The 11,824-nt window shown below is 27.4% G+C and overlaps 1 protein-coding gene across 1 annotated transcript; it reads left to right on the plus strand.

Moving 5' to 3' along the window:
* Nucleotides 1-817: 817 nt before the first annotated feature.
* LOC126850123 (5-hydroxyisourate hydrolase-like) lies at nucleotides 818-3,193 on the plus strand. The gene is made up of 3 exons (XM_050592816.1): nucleotides 818-932; nucleotides 1,484-1,626; nucleotides 2,552-3,193. Exons 1-3 carry the CDS (start codon nucleotides 906-908, stop codon nucleotides 2,781-2,783), a joined length of 402 nt encoding a protein of 133 aa, XP_050448773.1. The 5' UTR covers nucleotides 818-905; the 3' UTR covers nucleotides 2,784-3,193.
* Nucleotides 3,194-11,824: the final 8,631 nt, after the last annotated feature.

Here is an 11,824-nt window from a genome sequence, read left to right on the forward strand (position 1 = left end):
AAGATAAATATAAATGAAGTATCTTAAATATTATATAAGTATGTTAAAATATATGTTACTTTATTTATATTTATTATAAGATATGTGACAATTGAGATAATTATTAAATAAATAGAGTATGTTTGGTATAAGATATAATAAAGTACGATACAGTAATTACTCTAATAATAACAAGAGAAAAAATATTTTTTGTTAATTATTAATTATTGCTTTGCATACTTTCATAAAAGCGATAAAGTGCGATAGATAGGATATTTGAGGATATTAAGAGATATTTTTGCTATAATGTACATAACATATGTAAGTTAGTGTATAGGTAGAATTATATTTTTACTATAAAATAAATTTCTATGGCAACAATTTGCAATAAATTAAGAAAAAACGACTTCAAAATTGTCAAACATTTAAATCTATTAGCAGTAGAAACATAAATATTTTATTTTCATTTAATAAGCATATTATTTTCACTATTTTTTTTATCCTTCATTATTTCACTTTTTTTTCTATTGTTTTCTTAAGACTTCTTTTTTCAAACATTCACATATTTAATAGCAGCATATATGTATGCCTTTTAGAATATATAACATTGCTTGTATACTGCTATCGCTATTATTAAGTAGAATTATGTAAGCATACATAATTTACACACATATATATGCACATATGTATACACACATATGTAATATACATGATAACACACGATTTATATATTTTTCTAAAAAAATGATGTTAAACTGTAGTGAACATATGAAATAGAGTTGGCATTAATAAATATAAATTTATCTACGCGTGGTACTGCGATATTTCTTTATCTTTGACCTTTAATATCTCATCTTTATTCGTATCTTGTTCTTTGAAATTGCACATTGGATCGAAGTGAGCAGTGAGTTAACTGTTTTCGCGATATGAATACTCGACTTGAAGACAGTAGAGTAGGTATTGCAGTGTTTTCTTCAATTGTTAAAATTTATATAATGTTTGAAAAATTAAATATATATAGAATATAAAATAAGAAACACCAAATACAAAAAGAGGAAGAGTTTAATAGACAATGTAAAAACTAGTAGGAATTGTCCGAAAGGGGACTGAAATATATCTGGATTAAAGAATCTAATTAAAGAAATCTTTTAAAAATAACTGCTTTCTATTTTTGGTATCTGGCTCTCATTAGCACGTCTTTCTTACTCATTTTTACATAAAATAAGAAGTGTAATAGAAGAAAAGGATGCAAGTTAAATTAAATGCGCGAAGTGAAATCTAAAATTCTATTTAATAAAACAATGTATTTTAATCTGTGCTCGAGTTTTCTTATCAATTTTTTTAAACTACAACTGCAAAAATGATTATTTAAATAAAATATTATATATAAAATATAAAATTTAAAATTTTACAGCTAAATGTAAAGATATTAAATACATCCATGTACTTCAAATTTCTGTATAGTTATTATGTGTTTTTGTATTCTCTTATCTCCTTATGATAGATGAACACTTCCGTAAATCCGAATGAAGCAAAATTAAGTATCACTACGCACGTCTTGAATACTAGTACAGGTCTGCCTGCTGATGGTTTGGCAGTGTGTCTCTTTAAGTTCGAAAATGACAAGTGGATTCTTCTAGAAGAGAGGTATGTGGTCTCTATGTCTTTCATTTGATGCACATTATACTTTTGGTAAATACTTTTACAAGTTTTTTTTAAGAGAGAGAGAGAGAGAGAAGGATTATTATACAGATATATGTATATATGTATACAATATATATATATATATATATATATATATATATATATATATTTGTTATTAAATATCGTGCTTTCTTTTATTTTCACATTAATATTATTCATCTTTCATGACATTTAGCTTCAAGGAAGTTTTTATTTATCGCTTCAATTTATTTAAATAAATATTAAAGATGTTCTGGATGTACAATAGTAGCAAAAAATTGTCAAAATTAAAAAATAAAAAAAAAATTAATTCGGGTTATGAAAAAAATTAAAGTATCACAAAATAATATGGATTTTGATGTCTTCGTAAAGAAAATAGTTGTAATTAATATTTTTCCTAATTTATGGCAAAAACTTTTGATCGTGAATATCCTCTGAAATCAACTGCAAAAAACAATAAAAAAGTAATTTGCAGAAAGAGAAAAAAAGACAGATAATATTTTTTACAATTTTTAGTAAATAACTTTTAAACGAATTAGTGGATCTAAATCAAGTTTTGCATAAATATTTATTAAAATTTTCTTAATATATGTGAAAATTTTTATTTCATTGGTAATATTTTTTTTTTGTCAATTTTGTCAAGTGCTACAATAAGCGCTACAATTATTTTCCATAAGAATCAATAGTAACTTTAAATAACTTCTAAATTGTTAAAAGAATTATGCTTAGTTTTTGCACAAATATTCAGACGAAATAGTAGAACAATCTATGAAATTTTAATGTTTTTGTTAGTATTTCGATATATGTCACATATATCCTTAAGTTGTTGATTTTAATTCTTATTTATCGCGTTATTAATTATTTTAATTATTTATTATTTTCTCTGTAGTACGACAGGATCAAACGGACGTTGCGCGGATTTACTACAGGATCAGCGAGAAAATTCCACGCCCGGTAGATTCAAGATCGAATTTCGGGTGAATGATTATTTCAGACGAAATGCGACTATTTCGATGTATCCGCTGATTGATGTGGTATTCGATGTGCAAAATCACCATGAACATTATCACATTCCTTTGCTGTTGAGTCCTTTCGGATTTACCACGTATCGCGGCTCATAATCGATATTTTTTAATTAATTTTTTAATTTTTTAATTATACGATGATGCATATATTCCAAAATATCTCTTCTTGAGAGATTTATTACAAAAATAGATTTTACTTACGTGCTATAGCGCAAGATTTATAAAGTCTTGTTGCATAAATATTGTAAAAAATAACAAACAAACAAAATCAGAGCGATTATTCTGTCAAGTTGGATATTAATAATATTTATCACTGATATCGAGAGGAGTCATTTGACAATTTTTTTCTACTTTTCCCCTTTTATTATGAGAAAAATTTCTTAAGGTGTTAATAGAATTATCTGTAATGTTTTTGCTTTTGATCGAGGCTTTCTCGAAAAAGTCTATTCTACAAAAAGTTCTACAAAAACAGTTTCACATAATATAATAAAAACCACACGACTAGACTATCATGAAAAATAGTTTAATATTTTTCTAACATTTTAGAAATTATCATGTATTTATATGTACCATTATGTACACAAAAAAGAGAAAAAAGTTTAAATATTAGGATTATAAAATGTTAAAAAAAATTTCAGGGAAGGTTTATTATTACGTTATACATATTGTGAATTATTATAGATTAGATAATAATATTTTATAAAAAATATTCATTATACAACTAATATGTTATTTTTGCAAAATTTCAAAAATTTAATTTGATTTTACAAAATAAAAACTAATCGTTTGAAAACTTTTATGCAATAATAAAGATCTTCCAAAATACTGATATTATTTGAAATCATATTTATTATGTTTATACTCTAAACTTATACTACCATAAGCCTATAATAGTATGTGTTTACACTGTTACACAACATAACACGAAAAAATCCGTTTGATTAATTTAAAATGTCATATCATTTAAATGTCATATTATTTTTGTCTTGAGTATTGATTCAAGTGAAAATTACAAGAATAAGCGAATTAATTAAAATATTGGACCAATAAAATTATAAATTTTCTAGTAAATTCGCTCATGTTGATAATTTTCATCCTTACTTGAATTATATCCTTACTAGAATTGATATTCTAGTTTTCAACATCGAAAACGATGTTTTTTATTGTTACGAAAACATATATTAGAAAAAGAATTAATATCGATAGAACAGCACCTCTTAAAACGAGTTAACAATATCAAGCAACAATATCAAAAATACATGCTGATGTCGTGATAATGACGATTGTTAAATTTCTTTCATTTTTATTTGTTGTATTTTATTTCTTTCTGGAATGTGTAGTTTAAAAAACAAATGACATAAATGACATAAATGCTTGATTTATATATGTATTTGATTTTTATTAATAATTTTATAATTTAACATATATACAGGTTGTCCGGCGTCAGGATTTTTCTTCTCAGTTTTATTTGCTCTATCTGCACACAACGGATGATGCGATTGACGCTGGACACCCTGTATATATATATATATATATATATATATATATATATATATATATATATATATTAAAAAAATAGATTATTCATTTAATTTAAATTAGCCCGTGGAAATTTATCGGATATACATATTTTGAATATTCAAGTAAATTAATAAATCAAAGTACGATGATGCAAGAATATATTTCAATATTGCAACACGCACTTCTTTCGTTTCAAAGAAATATATTTAATAAATCATATATCTCTTTTATTAAATTATAATATGTAAAACTACTATATAAATTGTAAAGCATCACAAAATTATGTTATTTGTAATATGTAAGTACATATTATTATTCATATGTTTTATTAAACTTCTGCTGTCCAAAGTTTAAAAAAAATATAGCATCTTGTTAAAATTTGATGGCTAAATGTGCTTTCTTGTAATAAATGTCTTTTACTCGTTGAATTAAATAACAATTCAACAAAAATTAATAACAAAAATTTTTCTTATGTTTAATACTATTCGGAAATAAGAATCAGATTTTTGGAACTATAATATGAGTAACTGTAACAAAAACGTTTTTATTTTTCTTTGATTTGTAAATTTTATAATAGTTATAATTAATTAAATAATTATAACTCTAATTATAAGGAATCACAAATTGTTATATACATTAATAGAGAAATTTTACTAATTTATATTTCTACATAAGTTTTCAATTGATTTTTCTGTCCATAAATAAATGAATCTGTTAAGAATATATATTATTATAGAAAAAGAGAAAAGTGTTATTAAATATATAAGTTAATCAAAGATTAAATTATAATCTAAAGTCTAAAGTCAAAAGTCAAATAATATTGTTTATTACCAAGCCAAAAGTTTTAAGCCAAAATAACATCGGTGTCTGGGTTTAAAAATGTCTTTTCTCATCATGGGTTTATATCCGCGCAAATTGATAGATGTTTTAAAATTAATTTCTCTTCAATTATTGCAAAAATCTCAAAATAGTAAAGGACTTTCCTGACACGATCTAACCTGCTCTATCTGCATATGGTGATACAGTTGTTACTTCGCGCCTACACCCTACATACATGTAAATATACAAATAGATATTTAAATGCGTTATAAAGTTTTAAGTTTTTATATTTTTATGATTTTCAAATAATTTTTTTAAAAATTAATTAACAAATAAAATATTAAAAAAAAAAAAATGTTTTTAAAAAAATATGTAAGCGAGTGAACGTGTGAAAGTGACGAGTCAGGAAAGAGTGAAATTAATATACAGAACTGTGAGCCACATAACGTCTGTATTAAAATTAATAAATAATTACAAGCGTTAATCGAGTCTAATTAAACAGTACAATTCCCGCGAGCGATGGCTGGTTCCGCGAGCAACGGATAGTTCCGCGAGCTACGGAAAGTTCCGCGAGCGACGGAAGGAATTTTGTAGCAAATATTCGCAAGCTACGAATACTCTCAGAAACGCATAAATTCGCGAACCACAAGCGATGGTGTGTAAAGAAAAGCGAGCTTCTTTAACTTTACAAAGCGAACGTCTCCGTACAAAGATTCACACACTTTTACGGAAAAATCTCGATTGGGTGCGAGCGGCGATCCCCCGAGAGGGCTTATATACTATCGTGAATTCGAAAAGTTCTAGAATTTTCGAGAGGCGGTTTTTCGAACGATCGGGTCGACTATAAGAATGATTTGCGATAATAGAACTAAAAATATTGTATTTTTGTTTTTCTCGGATGACCGCTGTGAGGCCTGCAGCGATATCATATCAATGCCGCGGGGCCTCTCGTGATTTGCTATGCGAGACTGACATAGCGCTATCTAATAAGCGCTCTGTTCGGGCCAGCGAACGCGCTAAATTTAAGGCGTGCTTGAGCCGCGCATTATCGCGACGCCGAGAATTCGCGCAGTTAGTTGCTTGCATTTGCGAGCATTGAGTTCGATTTCGAACAAAATAAAAAATCGTTACTAAAACCGTTAAATGCAATAAAATTTTTACCAAGAATATTATTTAAGTAGAAATTTAATATTTTTGACGCATAAAATAATTTTGGTTACTTTAAATTCCAAAAAAATGTTTTTAATTTTTTTCAAATTTTTATCAATACTAAAAAGTTGCATAATTATTTGATGCTTTACAACTGTGTATATAAGTTTGAACAAACAAAATATTGGGGAGGTCCCGTTTGTCCACATTCCCGATTGCCTATAGCTTCGTTTGCCTACAACGTTTTGCGGACAGCTTCAATTGCCGATATTCCCGATTGCTTACAGAGCGATTGCCTACAAGCATTATTGTACACATATAAAAAATAAAAGTACAAACGTACGTTTGTACACATGTCATTATTGTGCACATACACATGTTACACATGACATTATTGTGCACATACACATTGTACACATGACATTATTGTGCACATACACATTGGACACATGACATTATTGTGCACATACACAATGTAAATCAATTGTATTTTGTTTGTAGATGTAGTGCATTTATTTTTGTTTGATACTTCATAATTAATTTTTAATTAATTATTTAATTGTAGACCATAAAAGTAGCCGACATGTACTATAAAATTACAAAAATAGATGTAAAATCGATTGTATTTTGTTTGTAGATGATTGTGTATTTATTTTTGTTTGTTAATTTATAATTAATTTTTAATTAATTATTTAAAGTTTGAAATATACCAAAGTACATGCATGGACAGGAAGCACGCGCGCACACACACACACATACTAATGGAAGAGGGAGGGGGGGGTGGTGGTGCAAGGGAGGCCTTTGGCCCCCCTCCCGCACTCTCTCCACCGATAGGCTGGATGAACTTTGCTTACATTATAATACAATTGATTTCACACATAATTATTTAAAAAAAGAGTTAGTCGTCGGCCAATATCATACGAATGTGTACAATGTGTATGTGTGCAATAACGTCATGTATACAAAACGTTAATATGAATTTCTTATACTATGTAAGCAAAGCCTAGACGAAGCCTTCTCAAAAATCTTGCATTTGAATATATTGAATATATTGTTTGAATATAGTGCTATAATATGCACATTTTTGATTTGTTGTTGCTTAACCGTTGAACTTTGACAATATATAAAATGCATTTTAATTAGTCATATGGTTATATTGTCTATCACTCATTTTTCCCGGAAGTGACGCTGTTATATTTTGAGTAGTTATTATACAGTTCATACCTGATTTAACATATAGTATGGCATGTTTCGCTCTATGATATAAATTATCATCGAATTATCCAGTTTTCATAGTTCTGTTGTTACTAACATCGTTTTATAGTATTAATTTCAATAAAAAAATTATTTAAAAATTGAACGTGGTTAGTACAAATTTTTCTATTTCACATATCTTTTTTTAATTTTTAGTAAATAATCTTAAAGATTTTTTCTGTGTGTAACTGAATCATGTACACAATATAGTGCGCATACTTAGAGCATATATAAAATAATGTTTATATATTTATGTCTTCTTTTTGTCTAAATATTCTAAACAACTGCGTTATGTTTTTATTCTGCTAATTTTCTTATTTAATCTGCTTTTCTGTCTTAAATCTCAAAATACAAAAACTTTTTGCATTGTTTAATAATAACAATGCTTAATTTTATGTTTTTACTCCCGACTGCTGCCAACCGTAGGTTGGTGAAAACGAGGGAGTATGCGTTTCACCGAGCTCGGATCCTTTATTATCGGAGTTCTCGATAACTACAGCGTAGTTTGATACAATCTTTTAAACATAAGGTTGTTATTAATCAAGGAAGATAAAGAGCGTACTATTATCGTTATTTATTTTATTAATAAAAAGTGAAAAAACAACATGATCTCGTCTACACGTTCTCTCATTGGCTGCCGATTATATCTAAGAAGCAAAATGATTCACCAATGAGGTTCATTCTAAGCATGCGTCTAGAGAATAAATTGGTAACATTTGTATTACATGTCGAAGTGATAATGGCGGGACGATGTTAGGTTGAACGTAACCAGTCACACGTGTTGTGTCAACAGTGAAATAGATATATAGATATATAGGAGGAATAATTATTATATATGGATATATCGGAAAATATGAATTCACAAGTAAGTTTTTTCTTCCTTCTTTTTTCCTATTTATGATTATTTATTTCCTTTTGTATTTCTATTTATGATTATTTATTTCCTTTTGTATTTCTATTTATGATTATTTATTTATTGTTTTTTTTTTATTTTCTATAGGAAGAAGATATGACATACATGGAAAATATGAACATTTCTAAAAAAAAGTAAGTTCTTTCAATAATTAATTTAATTATAAAAATTATTTATATAATAAGCTTCTGTGTAGATATAATTAATGTCTACGCAGACAGAAATATACGTATACATAACTACGTAGAAGTTTATAGCTTTGTAGAAATTTAGGTATATGAATTTAGATATTGTTATTATATAATTTTATATATTATACATATATTTTTTAATAATTAATTTAATTATAAAAATTATTTATATAATAAGCTTCTGTGTAGATATAATTAATATCTACGCAGACAGAAATATACGTATACCCGGTATATATATATACAGGGTATTCTGCAAAGATTGTGCCAACGCTTGTAAGCGGGTAGAGGACAGTAAACTAAACAGAAAAGTCTTTTACCATTTTGCAATTTTTACAATAATTATTGAAATATTAATTAAAAAGTATAATAATAATAATTATATATATATATATATATATATATATATATATATATATATACAGGGTTGGGAACGTTACTCTATAAAAGTAACGCATTACCGTTACCGTTATTTTTTGTAAAAAGTAACTCGTTACCGTTATTCGTTATTGATTTAAAAATGTAATGCGTTACCGTTACCGTTAGTTAAAAAAGTAACGATTCGTTATTTTCTATGGTCACAGTTAGGACAGAAAAATATATCTCTCTTTATCGATTCTCCTTGCATGTGCCATGGCTTCTTCATTAGTATAAACCTATGTTTTCAGCGCTTTTATATCGAAATAATTTTATCCAATCAAGAATAATGCGCGTGATCAGCGCGCAATTTATTGAATAAATATAAGATAATAGAAAACCAAAAAGTAACGATAAAAGTAACGACTAATTCGTTATCGTTATTGTAAAAAGGTAATAACGTTACCGTTATTGTTACAGACAAAAAAAAGTAACGATCGTAACCGAAAAAAGGTAACTGTAACGGTAACGACGTTACAAGTAACGCGTTACTTCCCAACTCTTTATATATATAAGATATATTGATAAAATTTTGAAAAGAATTAAAAACCTTACACATATAATACATAAACCACATATATACAAACACCACGTGGTGAAAATGGAGGAGGATGAAAATGGAGAGCGACAAAATAGTGACTTTTGAGGATGTGGCATAAAGAAGGAGGAGGGGTAGATCGAAATTGAGATGATTAGATGATGTATTTTGACATTCTATGTTCCAAATTTTCAATTTTTTTTATTCTTTTTTGTCCCATGTTTTTTCCCTGTTTGTCTATCCTGTCCAAGGCTCTTGTCCTGTGGCTTTGTAACAATAAGTTTTTTATGGTGTAAGATTGTTAGCCTTACGCCCAATCGCTTTTTCGGAGAACCATTTCTCTTATTCTCGTCCGCTCCCTGACCTCGCTTTCCATTGCAGTTGATTACCCAATTTCTGGCTCAATGTCTAAGTTATTCAGGTTATCAGGGCTCACCAACTTGGCGGTGAGGATTGGAATTGGGTAGAAGAGGCTATATGTTGTTAGCTTGTTCAACATCCTATGGTGCACATGCATTTTCTATTTAGGCACCATTATAGTTAGTTACTTGTCACAAAAAATATAGAGATCTCTGAAATTTAATGATAAAGGAGAAAATAATTCTTAGCATCTTTTTGTATTACATAGATATCGTGTTAGCTCTCAATAAAACGCTGATATTCTCTTCTTTCCCAATACGTTGTCAAGTGAGAAAGAGAGAGAGAGAGAGAGAGAGAGAGAGATGTCACTTGAATTTTTTATATTATATATATATATATATATATATATATATATATATATATATATGTATGTATGTATATGCGTGCTTGTAAATGTTTGCGCTCGCGGAACAAATGTTAATGTCGTATGTACACTAATTTTATAATTATAATTTATTCTTTAAGTGAGCTGATGGTGGTCCAAAAAATAGCCGAAACATCCGTTCTGTAGTCCTTTTGCAAAGTCTTTTTCTTTTGTAAAGTTTACGTTCCAATAATAAACTTTATGCGCTACTAATATCCGCGCTTGGCTCTCATTGCCTTATATACACATTTTTTATTTATTCTTCTAAAAACCTTTATTTATACATATTTAAGAAAAAATTATATTTAATCGCGATATGATTAAAGTAGTAGAGCATACAGCTAAAATAAAGTTAATTATAAAATAAAAATTCTATTTTAGCTATATGCTCTGTTACTTTAATTATATTGTGATTTATTAAATATAAAATTTTATTATCTTGACGGTATCTTTTTATTTTTTCGCAGGAAAATTTTACCATAAGGGATATCTACTGAATTTTTGTTACCTTGAGGAGACCAGCGTCGTTCATCACCAACCTTTTTGCGTCTTTCTCACGATTAATTGTAAACATAATTATCAACAAGTGACTAACAATAAGTGTTTAAGATGTGGCGCAAGGTGCCTGTTTGTTGAACGATTCATTTTTATCAACAATCGACAATCATTGCTGCATCTTCGTGGAAGGAAGAAATCGTAGAGTCGACAGGACGTAACACATACATACACTGATGCGTATAAACATAACTGTATCACTAGCAGTTATGTAGAATAAGTTAAAATGAATATAAAAATTGAATTTTGCGATTTTTGCAATAATTTCTGTGAAATGAAGCACACTGAAATTAATAATTTAGCAATTAATAATTAATTAATAATCAAGTTTATGTATTACGTCTAACAATCACGTAATAGTAGAATGTTCTTTCTCGCCGTGTACTTACATTTGAATAGATTGGCCGATTTTTTTAAACTGATTTCTCATTAATTATGACAAAATTTGTAAAAAAGAAAAAAAACTTTTCTAATAGATATATTCGCTGTACACGATGGTACGGTTATTAGCGGACACACAACGTACCATTTAACATAATAAAAGTTAGATCTATATATATATATATATATATATATATATATATATATATATATATTTTTTTCATTAAAAAATATATAAAAATATGAATATCTAAAACCATTTAACATAATAAAAGTTAGATCTATATATATATATATATATATATATATATATATATATATATATATATATATAGATCTAACTTTTATTAGGTTAAATGGTTTTAGATATTTATATTTTTAATGAAAAAAATAAAGTAATTAATTATATATTTTTTCCATAAATATCATTTAAATAATAATTTAATATTGATACAGAGTTTGTTGGGTCGTTGACGAGTTCTTTCCTTGTTCATCGACGTTTCTAACCCAAGCAATCGAAATTTCTAAAAAATTCGATCTTTGAGCAATGTTTCGGTGATATCGAGTCGTGCTCTGACGCTTTCAAGTGGATCGGGCGAGGGAGCACTTGACATT

The sequence above is a fragment of the Cataglyphis hispanica genome, chromosome 5, assembly GCF_021464435.1.
Source record: "Cataglyphis hispanica isolate Lineage 1 chromosome 5, ULB_Chis1_1.0, whole genome shotgun sequence".
NCBI lineage: Eukaryota > Metazoa > Arthropoda > Insecta > Hymenoptera > Formicidae > Cataglyphis > Cataglyphis hispanica.

Bases quoted from the DNA above. Each gene is read 5' to 3' on its own strand.
- LOC126850123 (XM_050592816.1), top strand. From the start codon at position 906: ATGAATACTCGACTTGAAGACAGTAGA. The intron at 933-1,483 runs GTAGGTATTGCA...TCCTTATGATAG, and splicing joins CTCGACTTGAAGACAGTAGA to ATGAACACTTCCGTAAATCC. The intron at 1,627-2,551 runs GTATGTGGTCTC...TTTTCTCTGTAG, and splicing joins TGGATTCTTCTAGAAGAGAG to TACGACAGGATCAAACGGAC.